General features: G+C 37.7%; 1 protein-coding gene across 1 annotated transcript in view; it reads right to left on the reverse strand.

Moving 5' to 3' along the window:
* The window catches only part of tspan7b (tetraspanin 7b), a 319,697-nt gene extending 297,218 nt beyond the window's left edge, over positions 1-22,479 (reverse strand). Inside the window, exon 1 of the mRNA XM_028799788.2 lies at positions 22,316-22,479. Within this exon, the coding sequence (XP_028655621.1) occupies positions 22,316-22,396 (81 nt within the window). The 5' untranslated portion in view covers positions 22,397-22,479. The remainder of the gene's footprint in view (positions 1-22,315) is intronic.
* Positions 22,480-25,004: the final 2,525 nt, after the last annotated feature.

Raw genomic sequence — 25,004 nt, forward strand, 5'->3', positions numbered from 1 at the left:
AGCGGCCATGTGGCGCATGCATACGGGCGCCATTCTCATCCCTACCACGTTCACTGTCTCTTCCTCTACCTCTCCATATTTTAAATAATTCTTGAGGCAGATTGAAGACTTAAATGCCAGCTTAAGTGAATTTGCTGCATGTTATCGTGGTAAATTTAATATATACATACACATTGCTGCTGCTGCTATACATCATGAACATACATACTTAAATTATATGTGTATTATGCAGCATAAATGAGTGTTTGGGTGTAAATAAACACTGCTAAGCTAACCCCATCTAGCAACTGATGACAAAAAAAAAAAATTAAACTAAACTTCAGTTCATCCCATAGAAATTAAATCTGTCTGTGCTAAGGTACTTGGGGAAAAGGCAAAGTCAAAGTCTATGCAGACATTAATTCATGACAAGGACTTTAGAAAAGAAAAACAGCCAAAATGTGAGCTTCCTGCAGATGTGATAAGTTCACCATTTTCACAAATAATAACACACACCTTTTAAGCAAGATGACCCTTGTTTTTTGCTTGGCGGTACTTGTATTTGTGATCTTTGGGAAGGTAACATCTATTGGGAGGGTTCACATATGTAGTCTTTAAAGAGGTTTGGTCAGATTTGTAAGTATGCAGTCAAAGGTGATGACAACAGTTTAGGCAACAGGAATCCTCCTTTAGATCAGCAGGCTGGTTGCTCCTTCTAGATTTTGTAAGCTGAATGCTTGCATCCCAAGAAGGAATTATCTGTGGCATGCATTAAAAAAAAAACATAACTTACCCTAATAAATTTTTACTTTAATTTACAACACATATTTCAGAATTTTATCTTTTCATTCACTGATCTGTAAAAATGTTGCTACACATGCAATTAATATAAATGGTAAGCAACATTCAAAGAGCAGATGCAGAAACTCAAGGGGACAGTAAAGAAAAATTTGGATCTTGAGGAACTCTCAGCTTAGCCACTGCTTTCATAACCCTTGCAGGACTTGGCAGTGGCAGATCATTTTGAAAAGCTAAAACAAGAAATTGTCAGTGTTTTTATTTACACTTTAAAATGGTTAATTAGAAACATTTACACTTCTAAATATCAGCAAATCACCCCTGGTGAGAGACTCTCAGCATAATGAGTGCAAAGAAATTACAGAGGGTTTTATTTTTAGTTTTGTATTTGAGGGACTGCTAGTGTATTCCATAATATAAGCAATTGACAGAATAAATCAATGTTTTCCAAATGAAACAAAATGACAAAAGATTTGCTAATTTTCCTGATTTTCTTAACTTTGTGTTCTTTATAAAGGGTCTACATTTCTAGGACAAGAAAAATCTCATGAAGTAACATTAATAATTGACTGCAGAATCGAAAATATGGCTAAATGACATTATATCTCAGATCCTGGTTAGAAAAACTGAACAATGAAAGTAGTCCAAACCATTCCCTCAGTCCTAGTGACCCAAGACACTTAGCAGGATATCACAATTTTAAAGTATGGGGTCAGAAAGTTAAAGATGTAAATGTCACTCTCTACAAAGACACATTAATTAATAAATAATAATAAATATTAAATAAGTTTTAAAATATTGCAAAGAACTGTCTTTTTGACTTAAAAAATTTCTAGTTTCTAACCTTTTTATCCAGTTCAGCATTGCAGGGAATCAATGCAGAATCTTAGCTGAGGCATTAGCACCTGTCTGATCTTATCAAAAAGCCACAGAAGTCCCAAAGCATTCACTTTTTTTTTTTTTTTTACTTTTGGTTTAATTATTGTTGCCCACCTTCATTACTTTTCTCATATATAATAACCGGATGGAAAGTCATGCATCACTCTCAAGCATGAGCACTCCAAACTTGAGTACCCCTTTAGCCCAGTCAGGCTAAAAGAGCATTAACTAGAGCTGGTAACTAAACAGTCTGCAATGCAAACTCACGTCATCAAAGAGAAGAAACATAGCAGGTGTATTTGGAGGAGATCGATGGCACACAAAATTGCTCAGATCAAACCTTCACAATCAGATATTTAATCACACAAATTACTTACTTATCCCATAATTAAGCAACCCCAATTAAAAACAGACAATAATTCCTGACAGCAGAAGAGGTGAAGACATAATGTCAAATGTATGGTCAGCAATCAGAGGTAGTTCTTGCTCTGATCTGAAGTCTGTTTCTTTGTGAAACACTTCCTCATTGCCTGCACCCCTTTTGCTGCCTGTGTAGGGCCCTCATATCACTCATTGTACCAACCTACCGTCGCATAAAACATAACACCTACGTGAGTTTGTAACTAGATTGAAAGAAGCAAAGCTGGAGATCTAGTGTGAAAGGAGAGTGGTAGCAATGGAAAGGGGCGAGGCACGGAAAGACCACACACACACACCCCACACAGTAGTTAACCCTTTTTCAACTGGATTGGTTTTGGCCGTCAGTCTACATACAGAGTATTATACTATAGCTCACGCAGTATACATTTTATTTGTGTTCTAAACTAATGAGCTGTCCTTAAATATAACGTCTGCTTATGGCTGATGATTTAAATTCCGATAAACAGCTTAAAAAGGGCAAAATCAATTTTCTATCTAATCTCAGACCCACTCAATCCAATTATATGCATATCCAATGATTATTAAGTGAAAGCAGGGCACAATCACGCACACTCCCAGCACTCTACCATACTCCACACACTTTGTATTGCACTTGAAAAAACAAACATTGATACCGGACAATTTATTATGGTTTGTGTCCTCATTACAAATTGAGCAGGGAATTCCTGATTTAGACAGGACTTGTTGCAATCAGCGTTTTTTTCCTTCCAGGATTTTGATAACATTTTGTTGACACTGTTTTGCAGTGTAAGAAGGCATTTTTAAGATGATGATAATGTACAGCAAAAGATACGTTTGGGCAAAATGATTTTCAAAACATCGCACCATGAAGTGGAGATGTATTTCATATTGGTTAGACAATCATGTAAGAATGAATGGTATCTTGTAAATACTCTAAAGTTAGTACAACTACTACTATTCCTTACCCTTACCCAGTCCAGCAGTCAATCTAATCTGTAGTTCTCCAAAGACACAGAGAGAATGTCCACATGCCACAAAAAAACAGTGACCAATTCAGAACTGAAATCCAGACTTCTTGAACTGTTAATGCAGCAGAGTTAATTATTTTATCACTATTTAAACAACAAAGAAAAAAAATCATCTCTCATATATATATATATATATATATATATATATATATATATATATACACACACATACACACACACACATATATACACAATATATATACATATATATACACACACATACATATACATACAGGGTGAGTCAAAATTATGTTAACATTTGAATAGCGGAAACAATTTATTTACAAAAATACTTCACATGTACAAGATAATTTACAGGAATGTCTCAACCTGTTCACCATCATGTTCAACACACAAAAACCAACAAACAACATTACCATTTAAAGTCCAGACACACATTTTATAGGGAATAGATGATACCAGAGTCCGTATTCTGTCCTTCAGGTCATTGATATCATGAACTTTCCTGCTATACATGCGCTCCTTCACCATACCCCATAACCAGAAATCACGGGGTGTCAAATCAGGGGAGTATGGAGGCCATGGCAATGGTCCACTACAACCTATTCATCGACCTGGAAAGGTGTGGTCGAGATAAAAATAATCCATTAGTATATACATAATTTATATATATATATATATATATATATATATATATATATATATATATATATATATATATATACACACACATACATACACACACACACACATATATATTATATATAAATCAAGTGTGTGTATTTTAAGAGTGAATGTATTCTATCACTGCAATAACACACATATTACATCAGCTAATCACTGCAGTCTTCAAATCTCCAAACTACAGCAAGTGTGGAAACTGGTAAGCCAGAAATCTAAATTAAACAAAGAGCTCAGCAACATGCAAGGATTATGTGCTCATTGCTAGAATCTGTAGCCACTACGGCCTTAAGAGACTCAGTCTCACTAGCCCAGACTCTGAAGAAGTGGATTTCTTTTCAACATAGCCATTCAAATCTTTTAACAGAATTTATTCTGATAGACAAGCCCCTTGAGATACCCGTCAAAGTCATGCCTGCATGCAACTGAGAGCTGTTTAGCAGACAGCAAATTTTTGTTTAAAGTTTCTCTGAAACCCACTGCAAGTGGTTTGCCAAAAGCTGCATGAAAAGCAGGTCAGAGCAGTCGAGCTTCCCAGACACAGCCATATGCGGAGCTCTCCTGATGTGCTCTTCACAATGAACTGACATGGCTGGCAACTGCCAGGAATCCACAATGCTCGCAACATGACCTACATAAAGTAAGCTGCTTGATTTATAATTAAATAGACTTAAATATCAATGAAGAACACTGCAACAGCTTACTTGATGGGAAATGAGTGATGCACGAGCAAGTTGTCTACTTAACAAAAATCTACCAAAAAGGAAAAAACTGCCTTCCAAAATAGCAAATGCACATCCAGGTGGGAAACGCATTAAACAAGAGGAGAAAAAAGTCTGCAGTAAAACTTTAAGGTGTCAAAAAATCCCAACTGACAGTACCATTCCAATATTTCTAATGATGAAATTACCAGTGCTCATTACAATTATTTCTTAAAAGATGTATAGATGAAAATTGCAGTGTTAGACATTAGAATACTGTATATGAAAAAAAGTCTAATTAGAGACTGTAAAATTCCTAATGAACACCTAAATGTAAAGATAATCCAAAATTTAAAACACAGCACCTACAACTCTTTTTTTGCTTTTTTCACACTGTGGGAGAGAGGATATGCTGGGTTTAACTATAAACTATTAAAAGAAAAGCAATTGGACTGTCCAGAAGATTTATAAAGTAGCTTTGATGTGTGAAAAGGCACAGAGGAATCTTCCACTTCAGAAATACTGGCATTATTATAAAAACCCATATTATCAATTCACCCCTCACAAAATTTCAAAAAATTTTTTTAAAAAGTTTGTCCCCTATTCTTTCAGTAGATATTCCACTCAAGAATATCTACTTAAGACGACATCACAGGACTCTTATTCTTTAAGATCTGTCTACACAACCTCTTCATTCACACCAGCAGACACTTCCATGTCTTGGCCTCCTAGAAGGAGGGCTCATCTTTGCTTCATGCTTGTGAACTCCAGGGGATAATTAGTGATCATTATTTTATAATAATTCCTGGAGCTCTCTGCTTTACAAATCAATTGCATATCATGTGAATCTATGAAGACCTGGACTGTGTATATTCGGCACTTTAAATCCTGGATTGTGAACACACTGGGAAGCCGCATTTCCCTAACCCTAACCGCCTGTACTGTACAATTGTAAATTGCTTCAAATTTTTCTTCAGCTCCTATTTGCACTATTAAGAGCTCTCTGCTTGGCACTGAAGATGCTATCCTTTATTTTTACATTCACTTTCACTTTCCACACGTTGCTATGCTGGGGCACCCAGGAGTGCACGAGGTGTGAAGTAATCATTGCACTAGTCTAAAGGACAATGAAGTGCACCTTTCATTTGTCCTAGATTATGAAAACACCCAGTAAATTTCTCTAATAGTCTCGTCTGCTCTTGATCAATTTGCTCTCAATTTCTTGGTTACAAATTAGCTTAGCAATTTGGTTTTGTCTGGTGTATCGATTTTCTGGTGTTGACTTTTAGCTCTTTTTTGTGTGTTTTTTACGTTACATGTCTTGATCCTTTATTACTCAATCTACCATGCTTTTCACCTCAAGCAGAACTGCATGTTCTCCTGAGGCTCCTGCCTATTTTAAACATATCTCTTCACATATTCCCTTACCGTACTCATTTACTAGTCATCTCTCGACTTCTGACTCAGGATGATGTATTGAGTTAGTAGAGTTGGGCATTGTGTGAGTAGGGGATTGTTACTTATTCTATATGGTTTCATTCGTGGATCACTGTGTTATGTTACTATAGAGGTGCTAAAGTTCAGTTCTGAATGCTCGCAATAGCCACAGATTTTTATTTGAAGCCAGTTCCCTAATTAGTAGGGAAATATTGTTGCCGAAGCAATAATTGCCTCATCAACATTTTTATGCTTCGGTTTAGATAACACACTTGTTAAGATTCCAAAACCTTACTTACTTCTCAAACAGCTGCATCCTCTGCTGTTAAATGCTTCTTGTTTTTCCTAACCAGCTGTTAATTAACCAAAGCCAAAGAATTCTGCTGGATCTACTTCACCGATCTCTTTGAGAATTTTGAAGATCTGCATCAGGTCTCGACGCAGTCTCCTCTGCTTCAGACTAAGCAGGTTTCATTCTTTGAGTCTGTCAGAGTACGACAGGCCCGTAAATTCTTGAATGCACTTGGCTGCTCTCCTCTGAACAGCTTCGAGTGCTGCTATGTCTTTCTTTTCCTGTGGTGATCAGAATGGCACAGAATTCTACAAATGCGGCCTCAGTAGTACATTATATAGTCTGAGCAGAACATCCCTTGATTTATAATAAAAAAAAAAAAAATAACCTAACATTTTAGCTCATCTTTTATTTATAAGTGACGTTCCCTTTGCCCAAGTTTAACACTTTACACTTTTCTACATGAAACTGCATTTTCCAAATGTTTGCCCGTTTCTAAAGTTTGCCCAAGTCTTTCTGATTTTTTTTTTCTGCCTCCTCGGTGTTCATCATTGCTCCAATTTTAGTATCACCTGTAAATTTCACAACTTTACTAAATAAATTCTACTTTAGTTTACTTTACTATCTAAACAAATCTAAACAAATCTAAATCTTTGTCACTAATGTAAATCAGAAGAAGTAACAATCCTAGGTTCAGATTCATACCTTAGGCTTCTTTCAACTGTGCATTAAAGTGTTGTTATATACACTAGGTAAGACATGACTCTTCTCCATAGTAGTTTTATTATTAATAACAGTAGTAGTAATGACTCAGTTAATGGTGATTAAAGCTCTGACCTCTGGAACCAAATTAAGTGTGCTAATTGAGGTCACAAAGTAAAGGCGAACGTTTAAGCTGGTAGAAATGCAACCGGAGAATATTCCTTTGTGCCTTATTGTACAACAGGGATATGATCATTATGACAATGAGGCTCAAGGGTTACAAACGGCTAATAAAGATATATATTACAACATGAATGCACCATTAAGCATTAAAAAGATTAATCCTATCAGTCACTTTAAAGCGCTTTCTGCATTTAATTCTCATTGTTACTGAAATTTGACTCCCATCTTACAATGGTAGCTTGAACCTCTGCGGAGGTTTCTTCCTAAGTGAAAAGCAAAAAACGACTGTTGGTAGTAAGGGAAGACACCTGTACTATTGAAAGTGCCATTGTAGCTGCAGGTTCTCCTTAAAAGCAGTTTCTGCATTTGAATTCAGTCCCTGCTGTTCACTAAACCTCTTAGTTAATCAGACCACAACCAGTCTGCAAGCTCAGGAATCACAAAAAAAATGGGTTGTATGTGTTAGACATCTATAAACGAAAGACCTGTGTGGGTCTGTATGTGTATGGAACAGTCCGTTCTGCTCACACTCAACCACAACTACTAGATGGCGCATGTATGCACTTTTACATTTTTTCGGTGCTTGCATGCACCTCACTTCTCGCCACGAAAGACCCGTGTGCAGCAAACTCCGCCATTCAAAAACAATGTCATGCTAATGACTCAGATGAAGAGATACAACATTGAAACGAAGCAATTGGCGTGGCTCAACAATGTGCAAATGAAATACCTCAGCAACGGAGGGCAAGGCTTGAAGTTTTCAATAAAAACATTGTCTATCTGGAGGTATTTTTTTGAGTCAAAGATCAATAAGACTGATATGCCAGCGATATGGCTAAGAAATGGTATCGCCAGTGTCTTCTGACCAAAGCCAGTGGAGCAGCAAGCACAGGGGAGTCCATGTCCTCTGCCCTGGGTAATTCTTAAGAGATAGCCGACGCCAAGTTCACACATATAATAAAACTGCTGGGAGTCTTCAGGTTGTTTTTGTCCCGAAGACCAAAAGCAGCTAGTTTATAATATCCAGAAGGATGACTTTTGCTGCATGTCTTTTTAGTGCACAGGAGTCTTTTCATTTTGGATGTAAAGCATCAATTGACCCATCTTTTCAGAAACTACCTAAATGATTCAAGGTCACTATAAACAGGTGTCTGTTTCAGCAGTACCAGGGGTAAAATGGGAAAAAGCCCTGAATGAAGTGACACTCATGTACAGCCCCACTAACACCAGTAGTACTCGATAGTCCGCCAGTGTAAAATTTTTGCAGAGAAAATCCTTGAAAGTTCCACACAGTCAGTCTCCAGGTTTCAATTCCAAACCACAGCTCTGGCAGCAATGCTAACCAACAAAAAGTGAGATACAAATAAACATACAGCCAAACATTAAGTAGCTAATATTTACAATGATTACGTTTGTTTGTAAAGAACCTGCTTTAATACAAGATTTACAAAGAAATAGAGAGAAAAAAAGTTAAGAATTGAAGGGGAATACTCACTTTTCTGTGGGACATTTTATTGATTTTCTCAGAAAAGTCAAATACAAACTGGTAGAAAACACTGCTTTGGAAGAATAAAAGCAGGATTTGAGCCACTTAATTACATAACATGTGACACTTAAAGTAGTAAATGGTTTCTAATTAAGGAATTGGTGTAGACAAATCCTGAAGACACTGACACAAGACCAGCCTGGGGTTGCCTATTCTCAACAAACAGGATGGTCTATTTATTTAAACGTATGCAACTTTCACAGTGTGCTCTCTCATTCACATCTCTTATTTTAACTGATGCTGGTATCAAATACAACTCACAGACCACATGTTATCACACATGGGTGCTTGAAGATCACCTTCAGGCCTCAAATCAAGCAGTTAACATCACTCTGGGACATTAGGGGGCACAGTCGCTAAGTGCTCTGTCTCTTCCTCCACAGCTTCAAGAAGAAGCCTAATAAAAGGCACATGACACATACAGAGAAGGCCCCGCCTCTTCCAGTCAGAGCCTTATAAATGTCAGCCGGCACCAGAAGGAATCGTCATTTCTTAGAATCGGGTCTACCAGGATGGAGCTACCAAAAACTGATCCATTCTAGACATGAGCTAAATGAAAAGACTGTCCTAAGAGAAATTTTGAGAGAGCCAAGTTTTGGTGTTTTTTATTTATATTTATGCAGTGCCTTGCTTATGTACGTAAGTTTACACATTTAATGGGGTTGCTGAGTTGACTCCCCAACTATTCCCTGGGACGCTGTCAAGTTACTCAGGCGATTGCACATGCGCTATACAACCATTTATATATTTCAACACTGAGGCACAGGTAGATTTTTTGACTGCTCACATATTGCAGTGAGTCAAAAGTGGAGTAGTCCAACATCACAGACACTAAGCTTATCTACATGTGATCTCAGAAAAATGGTACATAAATTATCAAAGGTAAACAGTTATTGTAGGTATACATTCTTTTAACAGTTTTAGACTATTTGTTAATTTTTTTAATGGGTCTATTTGTACTACGAGGAGTGGATCTACTATGAAACTAATGAAGCTTAAGCTTCAGGGCTCCCAATCCCAGATGCACACGAGAAGTGACTCTAATTCTCACCCCCCGTTAACTTGAAAACTATAAGGCACAGGAAATCTGACATATGAGATAATCCATTATGGCAATTTTAATCAATATCTGAGATGTACTGGTTATATATGTACAAAATTTATGTTGATCTGTTGTGGAACAACCCCACTGAAGAGGATAACAGTGGTTTCCCAGACCTTGTTGTTGGTTGCAAAGGGAGCTCCCATACCAGTTCAAGTTTCAGGGCCCTAAAAATGTAGTTCCACCACTGATTGCTATATTTAAAAACACAAGTTTTTCAACAAAACCACCATTTAGACAGATCATACTGGTTCACAGACATGCACAAATTTCTCCACAGATATATTGTCGGACCCAATTTATGGACGCTGGAAGCCCTGACCAATCGGTGGCTTTTTGCCCCCAAAACAACTAAGAAATATTTCATAGTGTACAGTAAAACTCAACACTGCTGCCTCAGTACACATCTCTGACTTACTGCATGGATGCCTGTACGGCCCTTCACCTGTCAGTACACCAATTTAAAAACAATTGAAACGTCTCATGATCTTGTGAGCTGCCTTGGATATAAAGAAATAAAGATAGTTTTGATAATAACAATACACTATTCCTGAACAAAAAAAAAATCAGGTTATAAGATGGATAAATAATACGAATATTAATAATAAAAATGAGAAGAAGATCGGTTAAACAGAGTAAGTAGGAGAAATTGGTTTTACAGTGTTTACAGGTTCAAGTTAGGTTTGCCTTTCCATGAAATACAGCATATGAAAACATTGTTTATTTCTGTTTTTTAACATCAAAAGTCAAGCCACCTGAAAACACTTGAAAGAATGGCTTTCCAGAAACCCATCTCTCACTATGTGGAGGGCAACCCTCCATCTCTATCAAACACAAGTGCACATTAGAACTGTTAAAAGAACAAAACACATTCACATTCACAGCGAGACGCAACTGTCAACACCTTCAGTGTTATATTGAACTGTAGTCAGAGTAATAAAATAATCCATCAGTGTAATAAAAACCCCACATAGTAACCAGAAAAATGGAACTTGTCATTAAAGAAAACAAAATTCTGAAATGGACTGTGGAAATGTGAAAAAAAAAAATTGGCTCAATGTAAGTAAAAACACAAATCTTTAAAGTCAGAGGGTATTTAAATGGTTGTTTACACCACTTCTCAGAAATGTGGAGCAGGAATAAAGGGATGACGCAGAGAAAAAAAACAAGATTAGTCCCAGAAGATGCCCTAATCTTTTTACTTAAAGATTGAACCCATGGACAGCCTTATGATACTGTGCTGCACATTAGACTGATTGTGAAAAGTATGCCATCTGTCACCTGGAGGAGGAAGGCGCCGCTCATCCAATACTTCGTTTATTCTCTCGGCAGGCCTCTCTCCACGCATGAACAGATTCAGTTTCAAAAGATCCACGTATAACAAATCCGAGTAGCACACAAAACATGTTAGTGAGTAGGTGAACATTATTTTTTAATTTTGACACCTTCATTTAAATATTTTCAATTTCAAAGTGGACTATGGAGTTGGACGTGAATTTAAATGGCATTTTGAGGTAGGAAAACTGAATATACACTTTAGGGAAGAACTCAAGGGTTAAAGTGCATATGATATTAAAGTGATTAACAATAAAGCAAGACTGTACACCTGTTGCAGCATACAGGGTTGAATCTTTGTTAACATTTACCAGCATACAGGGTTGAATCTTTCTAAACATTTACACTATCTTGTTCCATGGTTTCTGCATTTTCCACTTGCTCATTAATAAAGCACATTGAGATGAAGGGGTATTAGCATTCCTTAATGGAGAACTGTCATGGTTTTCTGTCTTTTAGCAGCGAAATGTAGGAACTTTAAAAAACAAAAAATAATGTGGTATGAAACAATTCAGCCATTTCCATATATATTGGCAGAAAAGAGCAAATCAGTGACAACACTGGTCTAGTACTGACCTGGTGGAAGAACTCAAAACTCCAAGAATCAACACCAGCCTGCCTGCTCACCATAGTGTTACACAGTACCCTACACCATTCAAAATGTCCTGCTGAATGAACACTGGATCCCCATTTATGTTTTCACACAATTGTGCAATGATGATTTTGCTCCCTTGGTCAGCCTTTTATTAGCAACCCCATACGCGACATATTGGTTGTAATCAGATGCATTACATTCACCCAGTTCTTGTCGTCACTATCCTGCAGCCTCACCACTTCAATCCACACTTACCAAAGTAACCCATCTTGCCCCAATAAAAATAACAAAAAAAAAAGTTTCAGGTTTAAATCGCACAGTTGGCTCTCTCACCACTTCAAGCAAGTCACTTAATCCAAAGTAGAAGTGCTTTGAAATAAACCAAATGGAGGAAGCAGCTCGAAGACATACTGATCTTAGAGTCGCCTATTCAGCACGACTCTTCAGGCTCATGTTCCAAACTCAGCCAACAATTCATATTTTGTGATCCATTTAACCTCATTGACACAGACAAGGTACAAGGGAGGTGGACATTTTATTCAAGCCATCTGTGAAGAATACATAAACCACAGACTACTCACAGTTCTGCCTGTCTGTTGGCATATACCTCACTAATCCTGCAGTGTTCTATTTATGCAAATAGTTGATTAGAAAACAAAAAATAAGCAACTCTGAGAACAACAAATAGAAATCCAAGGTAGTGAAACATTAAGATGTAGCTGAACTAAATGTAGAAAATCTACAGCTGAATGTGTTGTCTATGTGGGCTCAAAATGCAGACCAAGATGTCACTTTTCCATGCATTTTATGTAATATGCTGTTTTCCAAAAAAATAGTTAACATTATTTAATTGGCAAATCTATAAACTGATTTCTCTAATAAGAAGTGGATGTACTGTGATACTGTCTCCATATAAATGGGATTGAAAGAGTGCTACCATCAACACTTTCTCTTCAGAAAGCACTTCTGAAAAGAGGATGAGCCATTAGATATCAATAAGGACAATGAAACATGGTGAAATGACAATGAAATCCAAGGAGTGATGGCAAACACAAAATTTACTAACACCTTTTAGAGATTAACATAACATTTTAAAACTCACTTAATCCCGTACAGGGCCTACCATGGCTGCATTGATCACAAGACAGGAATAAACTCATGATGAAGCATCATCCATCACAGGCCTCTCCATACACAGGCACTCCCACATGGGGGCAACTCACTGATAATGAGTTATGAAAAGAAAGAAAAACCGGCAAAGAAAATGTGAAAATGCCACACAGATAAGAGAAAATAAATTGTAAACAAGACAACAACTTTCAGTTTACCCAACTCATCTAATAAGCTGGTACTGTAACTGTGATTTTGGTTTTATCTACCAGGATTAAAAGGACATTTTGACATCATAATAAATTAAATAAATATCATTGCATTATTCAGAAAAGAAACTGAATAGGTTGTCTGTAGGGAATTAAAGCCCAACTTCCTCTTTGGATCAACAGAATGAAGCAAAGAGTAATGATTTTCTGTTAATTAATCCTTACATCTTATCTTCTTTTTGCTCTTATATGAAAATCCTCTCTTCAATCTGATCTGGCCCTAAGGTGTATGTTAGAAATTAAGCTTAAAACAGATTCATTGATTGAGAACTTACACTTGGATTGCCAAATACCAAATTAAAAAATATTGGCAGAATATAACCCCATTGAAAGGCCTTGGCAATATGCATTTCAAATTAAGAGTTCACCAGTTGAAGCGGGAGACAACCGTGCTGATACCGTTCAAATACTGATTGCACATGCTCTCTCTCAAATTGCATTGTTTTGTTATTCATTCCCAGTTCACAAGTGTGTTGTGAAATGAGCTGCCTATGCACTTTTGGCTACAAAATGAGGCCTTGAGAACCTTATTTCCCTTTTCCTGCCATGCACAAAATTCATATGAACAGAATTAATTAGTTTACTGCTCCTTGGACAAAGTCAACAAACTCATGATTGAGAACTGGTGTTGAGCTCCTTCCGAGTCCATAGGCATTTATGTACCCATCACTGAGAAAACAGTAATGAAGAACAGTAAGAGTGCTAGATCTAGCCATTTTTTCACTTGATCACTAAATCTAAGATTCTCAGGTGACTAAAGTCTATGAGGCTGCATGAAGTGCGAGAGAGGAGTCAACTCTGAATTAGACAAGTAGCACCAGATTTAACTAATAAAGTGGTTAAGATAATTATTAACTTAATTTGCCAAGCTACAGGCAGTATCTGGTTAAAAGAGCTCTATGCATCTTAGAGTGGAATGAGGCATGGCTCTGTATACCACCTGAACATTGAAGGATAAGAGAGTCTGAAATGGATGAAGCTTTATCAGCTCAGAGGAGTTGGAGCCTCCAAATATTTCATTGCCTCAAAATTCACATGAATTTGATTTAGGAGTATATTGTCTGTTCTGTCTGACACTTGAGTCTATCCAAAAACAAATACGGGCAAAGTGGTAGGTTCGGCTAGGCTTCTTGTTGCAGGCTGAGCAGTATGTCTCTTTTGGACAGCTTACTACACCCACACTCTCGATCACTGTAACCTACTCTGGCTGAGAGTTTAAACCTTGAAGGTGTTTTAAGAAATTTGACACTAGAGACAGCTAGCTGTGGTACAGATGCACCTGGTGGTACAGTATAAACACTAAAGCATTTCAGCACCTGATCAAAATAAAGCCTTTTCTGGTATTTGGAAATAAACATGAACTATTGATTTCACTCCTACATAATATACAAAAATAAAATAGCAGCAATTGTTGCTTCCGAGTACCTTTTCATTTTGCTCTGAAACCCAGCTAAAATATTTTAAAGTTGATACCCCAAAATTCATTTCTTGTGCTATGGTGTCATCAAAAGCTGTTGCTAGGAAACCAGCAAAATGGCACAGAGTTGTCCATTTTTAGATCTGAGCGATACTATGTCATTGGAGGCAGGAGGTCCAGTACCATCTGCCATTGTATTTTTACTGTTTGTATTGTCAATATCAGTCTACAGAATCCAAGTTTCGCATGTTTTAAAGAACCAGTCAGTTTATCACAAATAAGGACTCAAAAACAAAAAGTAATTTCTATTCTGTGCATCTCTAAGGACTAAGAATGTTTAGAGATGTCACTGCTTCTTAAAGTCTCTAAGGATTTAGCATTAGCCATACATAGGCAGCGGGCAGAATTAGTTTTAGCATGTAACATCACAAGAAGCACAGTACCGTATTGAGCGAAGTTCACCAAGGAGTATACATTCAGAGGCTAATAAAGTAATGTACTTATTTAAATACAGTGGAATAATTAAAGAAAAATCAGTGAGGGACCAGAGGGACTTGAGCTATCAGCAGGACCTAAGCTGGACATTATATGAGTTGGAGAAGGTGACACATAAGGTAGATTTGATAAAAGCTTTAATGATCATTGAATAATGGGAACACTGGTTCGCAACTATACATTGAGAAGAGGAGGTTTTCATTTTCATCAAAGCATTCTAAATAAATGAGTCTCCTAGCCTTCATAATATTATAAAAGTTAAAAACTGTTTTTATTGCTGATAATTTACTACAGAAAACTTACAGCATAACCAGATGTATTTGCCAGATTTTCAAAGCCTTATGCCGGTGAAATACAACAGCATGTCCACCTTTCTGGAAGCAACAGCAGAATGACTGCTGTTATTGGCCAACCAGAGTGAGGTACATCAATGAGCTCAACCCAGAACCCACAATGCTGAAGGCCACCAGCTAGAGTGTTTTTTATCAACAGGATTGCCTCCATATACATTTTGAACAATTTATGAATGTTCATTATGGGTTCCTTCTTTGACACAAGAAATTCAACAACAGTTCATTGTTTAAAAATGCACATCATTGCACAACTCTATTTCAAGTTGTGTATGAACTAGGAAACAGATAACACAACACTACAATAGAAGTGGAATATTTGAAATTAACCACAGAATGCATTTTAGATATTTCTCTATTATTTTTTGACTGAAGTATATGTAATTGGGTTGACCTCACTTAGGTAGCACACTTTCACAGCACATGGAGTCCTCTCCTGGGATGAAAACTCAAGTCCACATCCTGCACAGAGTCCGTTGAGACAAAGATGACTAACTGGACTTCTGATACTGAGATTGTCCATTCTTCACAGGCTGTTCCTTTCATTTGAGCTTCACTACAGTTGGTAATTATATTTTTGGATGATGCTCAACTTTGGAAAAACAGAAACGTATAGGCTGCATGTCCCAATCGAAGGTTACACACCAATAAGTCCTAAATTTCCTTTTTGAAAATTTAACTTTCTTCTGTGTATTTCCAATATTGCAAATAGTGAGATGTCAAGCAAAATGACACCTTTCGAGGCAACTCAGGCCTCTTCTACATCTTGCCTGAAGAAGGGGCCTGACTTGCCGCAAAAGCTTGCATATTGTAATCTTTTTAGTTGGCCAATAAATTCATAATGGCTAACATGGTACAACACCCTAATATTGCAAATGAAACAGTATCACATGGGAAATGTGTAATGAATCCCACACACTACGGACCTCACCTCATCCTTAGTCAGGCTAAGGTGAGATAAGGGAAGAGGAGCACTGAACTAACAGACGTGTGTCTATCAGGGTTTAGCAGCCTCTGAAAGAATGGGGGAACCAAAATGACAGCATCAACCAGCAGCAGACATTCATGATATAAACGACAGGGCCCTACTTTTCTGAGGGTTAATTTAATTCACTACTTGGAAGAACGGCAAGAAAAAAAAATATTAAAAAACACAACAGTTGTACCATTTGGCCCACCACTGAACCTAGACAACAATTCTTTACTCTCATATTTTAGCCTCTAACTTATCTTTCCTACATACCAGCTCCCTGTCCTTTACTGGTATGACCCTTTTTAACAGTATGTATCACCTAAAGAATGAAAATTGCATGATACTCAAAATGCAGCCATTTTAAAAAGGTGTTCCTATTTAAATTCTTGCAAATAGGACCTCCAAATGAGTGGTCATGAGTGCTCCATTCTTTGTGCATGGCTATACAGTAGATGTCTTTTTATGCTTTTAATCCAATATGCACCACACTGCTCCCTGTGTGCTCTGCACCATTTAAACAAGCAGGAAAAGAAATATTGCTGGATGTTATTCACTGATGTGATGGGCTTCATATAAAAGTTATGTGTATTCTTTACAAGAGCTATTTACCATTAATTACAATTTATACTTACCACTTGCTGCCCTGAGCTCTGACTGATGACAATGACAAGTGTCCCTTTTGGTTAATGCTTCGTTTGTCAAAAGAGAAAAGATGAAGGACAAGTCATAACAAAATGAGTTAAAGCATAGCATCTCTCAAGAAAAGGAAGGGAAAAATAGTTGTAGGTCACTGTAAAAACCTGAAGGCCTTCATGTCCCCTAGCGGACACAATCAATTGCGCCCCTAGGAGGTACATTGCTGCACGCAGTCCAAGGCCAAAGAGTTGTGAATTAATGATGTGGCTCCACTCATATTTCAAAACAATTTTTCGCTACTATTACATGGTCTCATACCTTTTCAGTAAGACATCTACCAGAGAACAAGTCAAAGAATATTGGATTGGATAACAGGGCTGATGTGGTAACTGCTAATAAAATCGCTTGAATTAAAAATTGGATATGAAGTAAGCTTAAGCAGGCTACATGAAAAGTATTTACAGATATTTCTGGCATCTTTTCCAGATTAGACAAGGTCCAAACAGCCCAAAATCCCTTAAACAAAAAAAAAAAAACTTGAATATCATTGTACTGATTAGGCCATCATTTATTCTCTCTCAAATTCAAATATGTGCCAAGGGCCCCTCCAGTTTTACACAGATGAAGTTTATATTAACACACCCATTGTGTGGCAGAGAGAGAGGAGCGAATGCAGAACATTTCTCCATCAAAAGAGGAGCTTCAACTATGCAAATTAGTACACTTACCCTTAAAATTGGAAGAATGTTATGCAAATTGGTTATTTTTTCCACTGTCATAAACAGCTAATAAAACATGGCTCAAAACTAGCCCAGTTGGGTTGGAAGAAACTAACCATCAGGCAAAATGAACTATCACTGTCTGCAATCTACAAACTCCCATCTAATCTTCTAAACCTTCTTATCCCAAGGGTCGCGGAGATGATGGAGTCTACCTAGCAAGGACAGGGCACAAGGCAGGATGTTAACAAGATACTCTGTCCCGTCAGAACAAAGACCACTGAGCACAAGGCAGGACTCCCTCACACACACCTGACATCCTTGGGCTCACTTTGGTGACCTCAGCTTAGTGGGGACCACTAATGTCCAGAAGTGTGTCACTTATTGACTACCCTGGGGTGGTCTCATTTGCAGTGACTTCCCATTGAACAACCGACACATTTCAAAACTGGAATGTTTACATGGTACTTCACCAGTCCATTTAATAGATTTTATTATGATGTAAAAGTTTTGGAGCCTGGCCATTTAAATATTTTGCTCCACAAACTATTTAAATCTAAATCTTACTTATTTAATAATGTTTTTTAATTGTTTCTTCCTGTCTTTTTTTTTTTTTTTTTTTACACTTGTCTGTACATTTTGGTATATGTACTACAGTCCTATTTTATGCTAGGTTTATGTATTGTCATTATTTTGTATTTACGTATTATCAATGTAAAGTGTCTCCAATTCTCATTTGTAAAAGGGCTACTTAAACATAATTCTTGAATCTTTGAAGATAGTGGGGGATTTCCTCTCTGAACACAGTGACTTAGGCTCAGACAAAGTTAGTTTCCCTCTCTGGTACTTACGCTGACTTTATTCCTCTCTTTGCCTTCTACCACCACTGAACACAATTTATTGGTCACAATGTGCTGGCATTAAACCCTCCAAAAATGTCCTTCAATGTGTTATTGGATGGATACAAGGATGCAGAAAACAAACTAAATATAACATTCTCAAACACATATAACTCAATTCAGGGTCTCAGGTACTGAACACTACCCCAGGATGTTTGGGGACAAGGCAAGAACCAACCCTGGACAAGGCACATGTCCATCACAGAGCCCAATCTCACACTAACCTAAACTGCACATATTTGAGAATGTGGGGTTAAAGCAGTTGTACCTGGAAGAAAACTAACACAACCATGAGGAGAATTTCCATGTGGAGTTTGCACAAAGTCTATAGGATTTGCACCATGTATGCTAGATCCATGAGACTGCACTGCCATTTTCCTTATTCCTTTTACATGAAGCTGCTGTTGGGGTTGGCCATCCAGATGCTCCGTCTCCATTTATCCCTGTCTGCAGCATTCCCCTGCACATCCAAATCTTGTGCCACTAAGCCTTTCCTTAAGTCTCTGCTTTTCTTTTGATTTTTGGTGACAGTCACCATGCTTTTCTAGTTGGTTCCTCCTCAATGTTGTGTACAACCTACCAAAACACCTCAGCCTACTTTCCACAGTTTCTCCATAACAGCCTGTACCCAATTTCTGCCATTTTGTGGACTTTGTTTTTCTTTCTCCTAAACAGATCCTCAGCAGCCATCTCAACATACACATTTCTGTTCTGATGAGCAGCTTCCAGTTCTTCTCTGTAATGGATCAGAACTGCAACACTCATCAATCTATTATCTCACACAACTTACAGTGAAGTTTTCTGGGACGTTTATAGGCCATTGCCTTTTTTTAATACATTGCACCTCCATTAAAGTAAACACCACCCTATGACACTTTAGATGTACAGACATATGAGACAAATATTCACACATGTATTTCATTATACAAGGAATTGAGCAAAATTAAATGATTTGCCATAAGTGGACACTGAATAATGTTTGATTTAGAGCCCAGTTACTTAGCGACTTAAACCTGCTCTGTCCACAGCAAACATTTTTAAAAGAGGTACCAGTTACTGTCATATAAATGAAAAGCACTGTCCTGCAAAGAAGAACCCATCCATCCATCGTCTAAGCTCCCATTACTTGGTCACAGGAGGTCAGAACTGCAAGGCGAGAGTGTGCCCTAAATGAAAACATATCTTTGGTATGCGATAAGAAACTAGAGTATGTGGAAAACACCCAGACAGACGTAGGAGAATGTCCATCCATTTTCAGATATGCTCAGTTTAGCATCACCAAGGGGTGGAGCCTATACCAACAGAACTGGGTGCAAGCTCGGAACCAACCCTGGATGGAGTGCCAGTCCATCATGGGGCATATTCAAACTCATACACAGCCAATTTAGAATTTTGAAGTAATTTAAAACATTTCACGTTCAACTGACACAGAAGTCTTTGGGATGTCAGAGGAAAACTGGACTGCTCCTAAAATGTGAAAACCCCATATAGCCGATGTCCAGAGAAACAGTCAAACTTAGCTTCAACCTACCATCCATCATCCTCTAGCCCAGGGGTGGACAAAGTCATTCCTGGAGGGCCGCAGTGGCCACAGGTTTTTGTTCCAACCCAGTTGCTTAATTAGAAAACAATCCTTGCCAATAATTACATTTCATGGCTTGCTAGTGCTTTAACTCTGCTATGTCAAGTCATTCTCATATCCTAGTTTTTTTTTCCATTCTAAGGATATCATCCAAATACTTTGAAGTGTAAAACGGATGGGTAATTCTCAATCCTTCACTTTTTTCTCTTCTCTTTCCTCCCAAGTATTTAATTAAACCAAATAGTGCCTGATAAATACACACAGGTGTAAAGGGTAACAAGCAAAATGGATAACTGCTGGTTTCTTTTGTCATTTGCATCTTATTGCTAATAAGGAGCAATTAAAAACCAAGAATGCAGCTGTTTAAGACTTAAATAAGCAATAAGGGTTCAAAATCTTAATAAGGGAGATAACTAAAATGAAGCAGAAGTGTTTCTAGAGCAATAAGTGCTTCTTATTAAGCAATTGGGTTGGAACAAAAACCTGCAGCCACTGCGGCCCTCCAGGAAAGACTTTGCCCACCCCTGCTTCTAGCCCACTTAATAACTGAGCTGTGGGCGGTTATTGGGCTCAAGACAGGAAGCAAACATGGACTCACTCACACTAACATCCAAACTTAAACATCACTAGTTTAATATTGCCAATTATCCTAACCATCAGGGAAAGCGTAATGAAAATAATGAAGTAATCTAACCAATTAGTCTTTGGGGATGTGAAAAGAAAACCAAAATACCCAGAGGACAACCCATGTCAAAACAGTGAAAACATGCAAAATGCACAGTGGCTTGGGATTGAACCCAGTCACTTAACACTGTGCTAGTATGAATGGCTACAATGGGATCAGTGGTCTGTTATGGCAACTTATGGAATGCACAGTACATATCCCAAAGGAAGAAATGGACAAGAGAATGCTTTAGATATACTTCCATTAAGAAAAAATGAGTTCAACATATTACAAGTTAGAAATTTTCATGAAATGCAGAACCTCCCATTAAAGCATAGTATGATCAACTCATTAGGAAACGTGAATAGGAGGGCCTGTTTAATCCACAGGGTTAATAGTAATTTATTTCGGTTACCGTTATCCTGCACGTAAACAGAGACAGAGATGGTTACAGTCAGGCTTTCCCTTCACTTAGAGTTTTTCGTGAAATATTTAAAACCACTGCTTTGGAATACAAAAGTCAAAGAACCACCTCGCTTAAAAGAGCAACATAAAGCGACCACGACAGAGGAAGGCATTTCATTTTTTAACCGCTCTGAGTAAGCGATGACAAGCGTTGTCATTTCAAATAAGATCATACACCGGGCATCTGTGATCTACTATAACGAAAGAGACGAGAAGAATGGCAGAAATTCGAGAGCCTCCAATCCAAAAGCCACAAGCTGTCACCTGTCACACCGATATGTGCGCATTTAAAGGGTTACCATTAAAAAGAAATCCTTGCAATACGCTGCGTTCACCACAATTAGAAACGTGTCAAAATAGCATGCCTATCTTCCACGGTGCATTTTTACAAAATAAAGTGGCCCAACAGGCTGGCGCGACCGTTACAAAGTAGAAACTCCCGATCCGCAACACGGAGATGCGCCGGGGCGGCGTCTTACTGGCGCAAAGAAAAATAAAAGACTCGAAAGATCCGATAAAATGAGTCTTACCTCTCTCTCTCTCTGGATCGAATCGACGTATTTATCGGAAGGTGTCTGAAGCCGTCTCATGTCCGCTACTTGAGACAACGCTGCTTCTTAAAAAGGAATTAACGACGCTATTAAAGCCTTTATGCGGCGACGGATTCCTGGGTGTGTGCCTGTTAAATATCCAGCAAGTAGACGTATATTTTAAATTCTATAATTGTGGACTCTTAGTCAAATCATTATCATCGAATGCTATTTACATCGCTTATCTATAAAGGTCGTCAGCTGTAAACTGAACAAACACATAAAATAATCTTTAATTAACATTGCTTTTATTATCATATTATTCCAAACTTGTTACAGCTAATTTGAAAATAAACTGATAATAACAACCAACAGCAGTAACAACAACAAATGTGCAGCAATGCAAGACGACTCCTCCATCACCGCTGTAATAAACATGCACTTGTGTTTTTCTGCAGCATGGCAAAACAGACGCTGATGCGTTTCTTAAATAAACCTTCACGAATAAAACACCAAATCTTTTTTTAAAACGCAAAATCGTAATGAGTAGATCGAGAGCTTTCTCGTAATGTCGGTTTCGCTTACCCAAAACACGAAGGAGTAGACGATGAGGAGTGTTTTCAGACAGGTTATCACTGGTTTAGTCTCCATTCTCCTAGATGCCATACTATAGTGAAACGGAGTGCAGGATGATCACAGGACGGGATTTAGGCTGACTTGCGTTGCTGTGATTCTCCGCTGGGGCTCCACTCAGCTGATCCACTGCAGTCCCTCACAGCGCAGCCGCTCCCGCCCCCTCGCATTCTGCAGCCAATCAAAGCTCACAAAACGCTTGTACGCTTCAAGTCGGCAACGCCCCCTGCCGGACCTTACACCTGTGTGCCGAAGGCAGTCAGTAGCAAACAGGAGCTCACAGCACGAGGATCTCTCTCAAAATTACAATCTCACATTATTATAATCGTTTTGTGATAATCTATTGAACGTGTTTATCTGAGTAGAATTTATTTATATTGCAGCTATTGGTCAGCACATCATTCCTGTTCTCCATTGTTTCATTAATTGTCATTTTATCACCATCACGCAAACTGATGGCGTGCCAATAAATCTGTTTACAATCTGCTTGATATGTGTCATTAAATTCACTTCACAGAGTACTGTTACCAGCAGGCCGACTTCATTAGAACATGCGATGAAGAAGACACCAAATTCTGATCCTGAAGCGCCCAAATACAGAGCAGAGCACAACTCATATGACTGTTTGATTTCATTACAGCCAATCAATAACATTTCTTTTCATCATTTTTTTAATTAAATATATCCATTTTTCATGCTTGCTTTTATACTGTCACAAATTAATATATTTATTAAAATATTTCTGTATTTGTATTACTCACTGGAGCTAATAGTTTGTCCTGATTTCACAGTAAACAATCTTACTCTGATTTGGTCTTCCCAGTGATTAATCCAAATTTGGTTGCAGGTTTGCACCAGGTAATACTGGGATAGCTCCTCCCCCAGTGACATTATACTGGATTAAGTGGGCTTGAAAATGGATACATTATACTTTTCCTTTCTGTATTTCTATACTTAATATACCAGAAACAATCCACAGGGTGATAAAAAAAATAGACTGTAGTAGTTGAATTTATATACAGAAGATTATTGAAATCTGCTATATGCTGGTTGAACATAGAGTGGGGCATCCACTAGCACTACTACCTCATAGAGGCAGTGTTCCAGGTTCAAATCTGCTGCCTTGTCATGTTCATGAGTTGTCTGCATGCTCTGCATTGTTTTACTCTGGATTTCCTACCATATGCCCAGAAACATTCTGCCTTGCCAATCTGGAAGCTCCAGATTTGCCCTGTGGTATGTAAGTGTGGGCTCTGCAATTAAATGCTTCCTGCCCTGCACCAAGCACTGCTGGGGCAGGCTCCCACCTCTGTGACTTGGACATGTATTAAGCAGGTTGCAGAAGATTATGCACATCTGCTTATTTTAACAATGTCATTTTCTAAGCAAACAGGGAGTGAAATCTTAATCAGCATTCTTCCATTTTCTTCTGACCATAATTTATTCAGCTCTACAGAGGCCTGCTCAGTAAATATGTGAATTAAAATGAGAAGAGGAAAGTAAACAAGGAAACAATAGACTTTTGTGTGCTAAATGCAATGGCAGCAGTCCTCATCTTAGAAAAGCATTGAACGCACAATTGATATTTCCTTTTCACAAATACTCTATCACTGCTTAAAAGAGGAACATAATTCAAAACAAACGTTGGTAATTTTTTAATTAAAATCAGGGATTAAATAGTACTTACAGTAGTAAGAGTGAGAATGCTTGATGTAAATCCTAGGTGTACACAATGTGTATTGGAAAGTATCTATCTATCTATCTATGATTAGACACTCCTTTTCTATCTATCTATCTATCTATCTATCTATCTATCTATCTATCTATCTATCTATCTATCTATCTATCTATCTATCTATCTATCTATCTATCACTAATCTACTGCCCTGTATAAACTTTGTTCCTTTTGTCTAATACTGCTGGGATAAGCCCTGGGCTCCCATCTATTCAACAGCACTTAGAAATGGTCCTCAAACCCTGATGACTTCATTACCAAGATTATACTGAGTCATGGTAAGCATTAAGACTTTTACCAATAATTTGGCTAAAATTAAACTTACAAGTCTATTGCAAGAATTCATATTACTCCTAGGTGCATGAGTCTTCTACTGTTAGTTACACATTGTAGCTAACATTATTTCCAGGTACTGTACATATAGTCATATGAAAAAGTTTGGGAACCCCTCTCAGCCTGCATAATAATTTACTCTACTTTCAACAAAAAAGATAACAGTGATATGTTTTTCATTTCCTAGGAACATCTGAGTACTGGGGTGTTTTCAAACAAAGATTTTTAGTGAAGCAGTATTTAGTTGTATGAAATTAAATCAAGTATGAAAAACTGGCTGTGCAAAAAATTAGAGTACCCTTGTAATTTTGCTGATTTGAATGCCTGTAACTGCTCAATACTGATTACTTGCAACACCAAATTGGTTGGATTAGCTCATTAAGCCTTGAACTTCATAAACAGGTGTGTCCAATCATGAGAAAAGGTATTTAAGGTGGTCAATTGCAAGTTGTGCTTCCCTTTGACTCTCCTTTGAAGAGTGACAGCATTGGATCCTCAAAGCAACTCTCAAAAGATCTGGAAACAAAGATTGTTCAGTATCATGGTTTAGGAGAAGGCTACAAAAAGCTATCT

This window comes from Erpetoichthys calabaricus, chromosome 4 (assembly GCF_900747795.2).
Source record: "Erpetoichthys calabaricus chromosome 4, fErpCal1.3, whole genome shotgun sequence".
Lineage (NCBI taxonomy): Eukaryota > Metazoa > Chordata > Cladistia > Polypteriformes > Polypteridae > Erpetoichthys > Erpetoichthys calabaricus.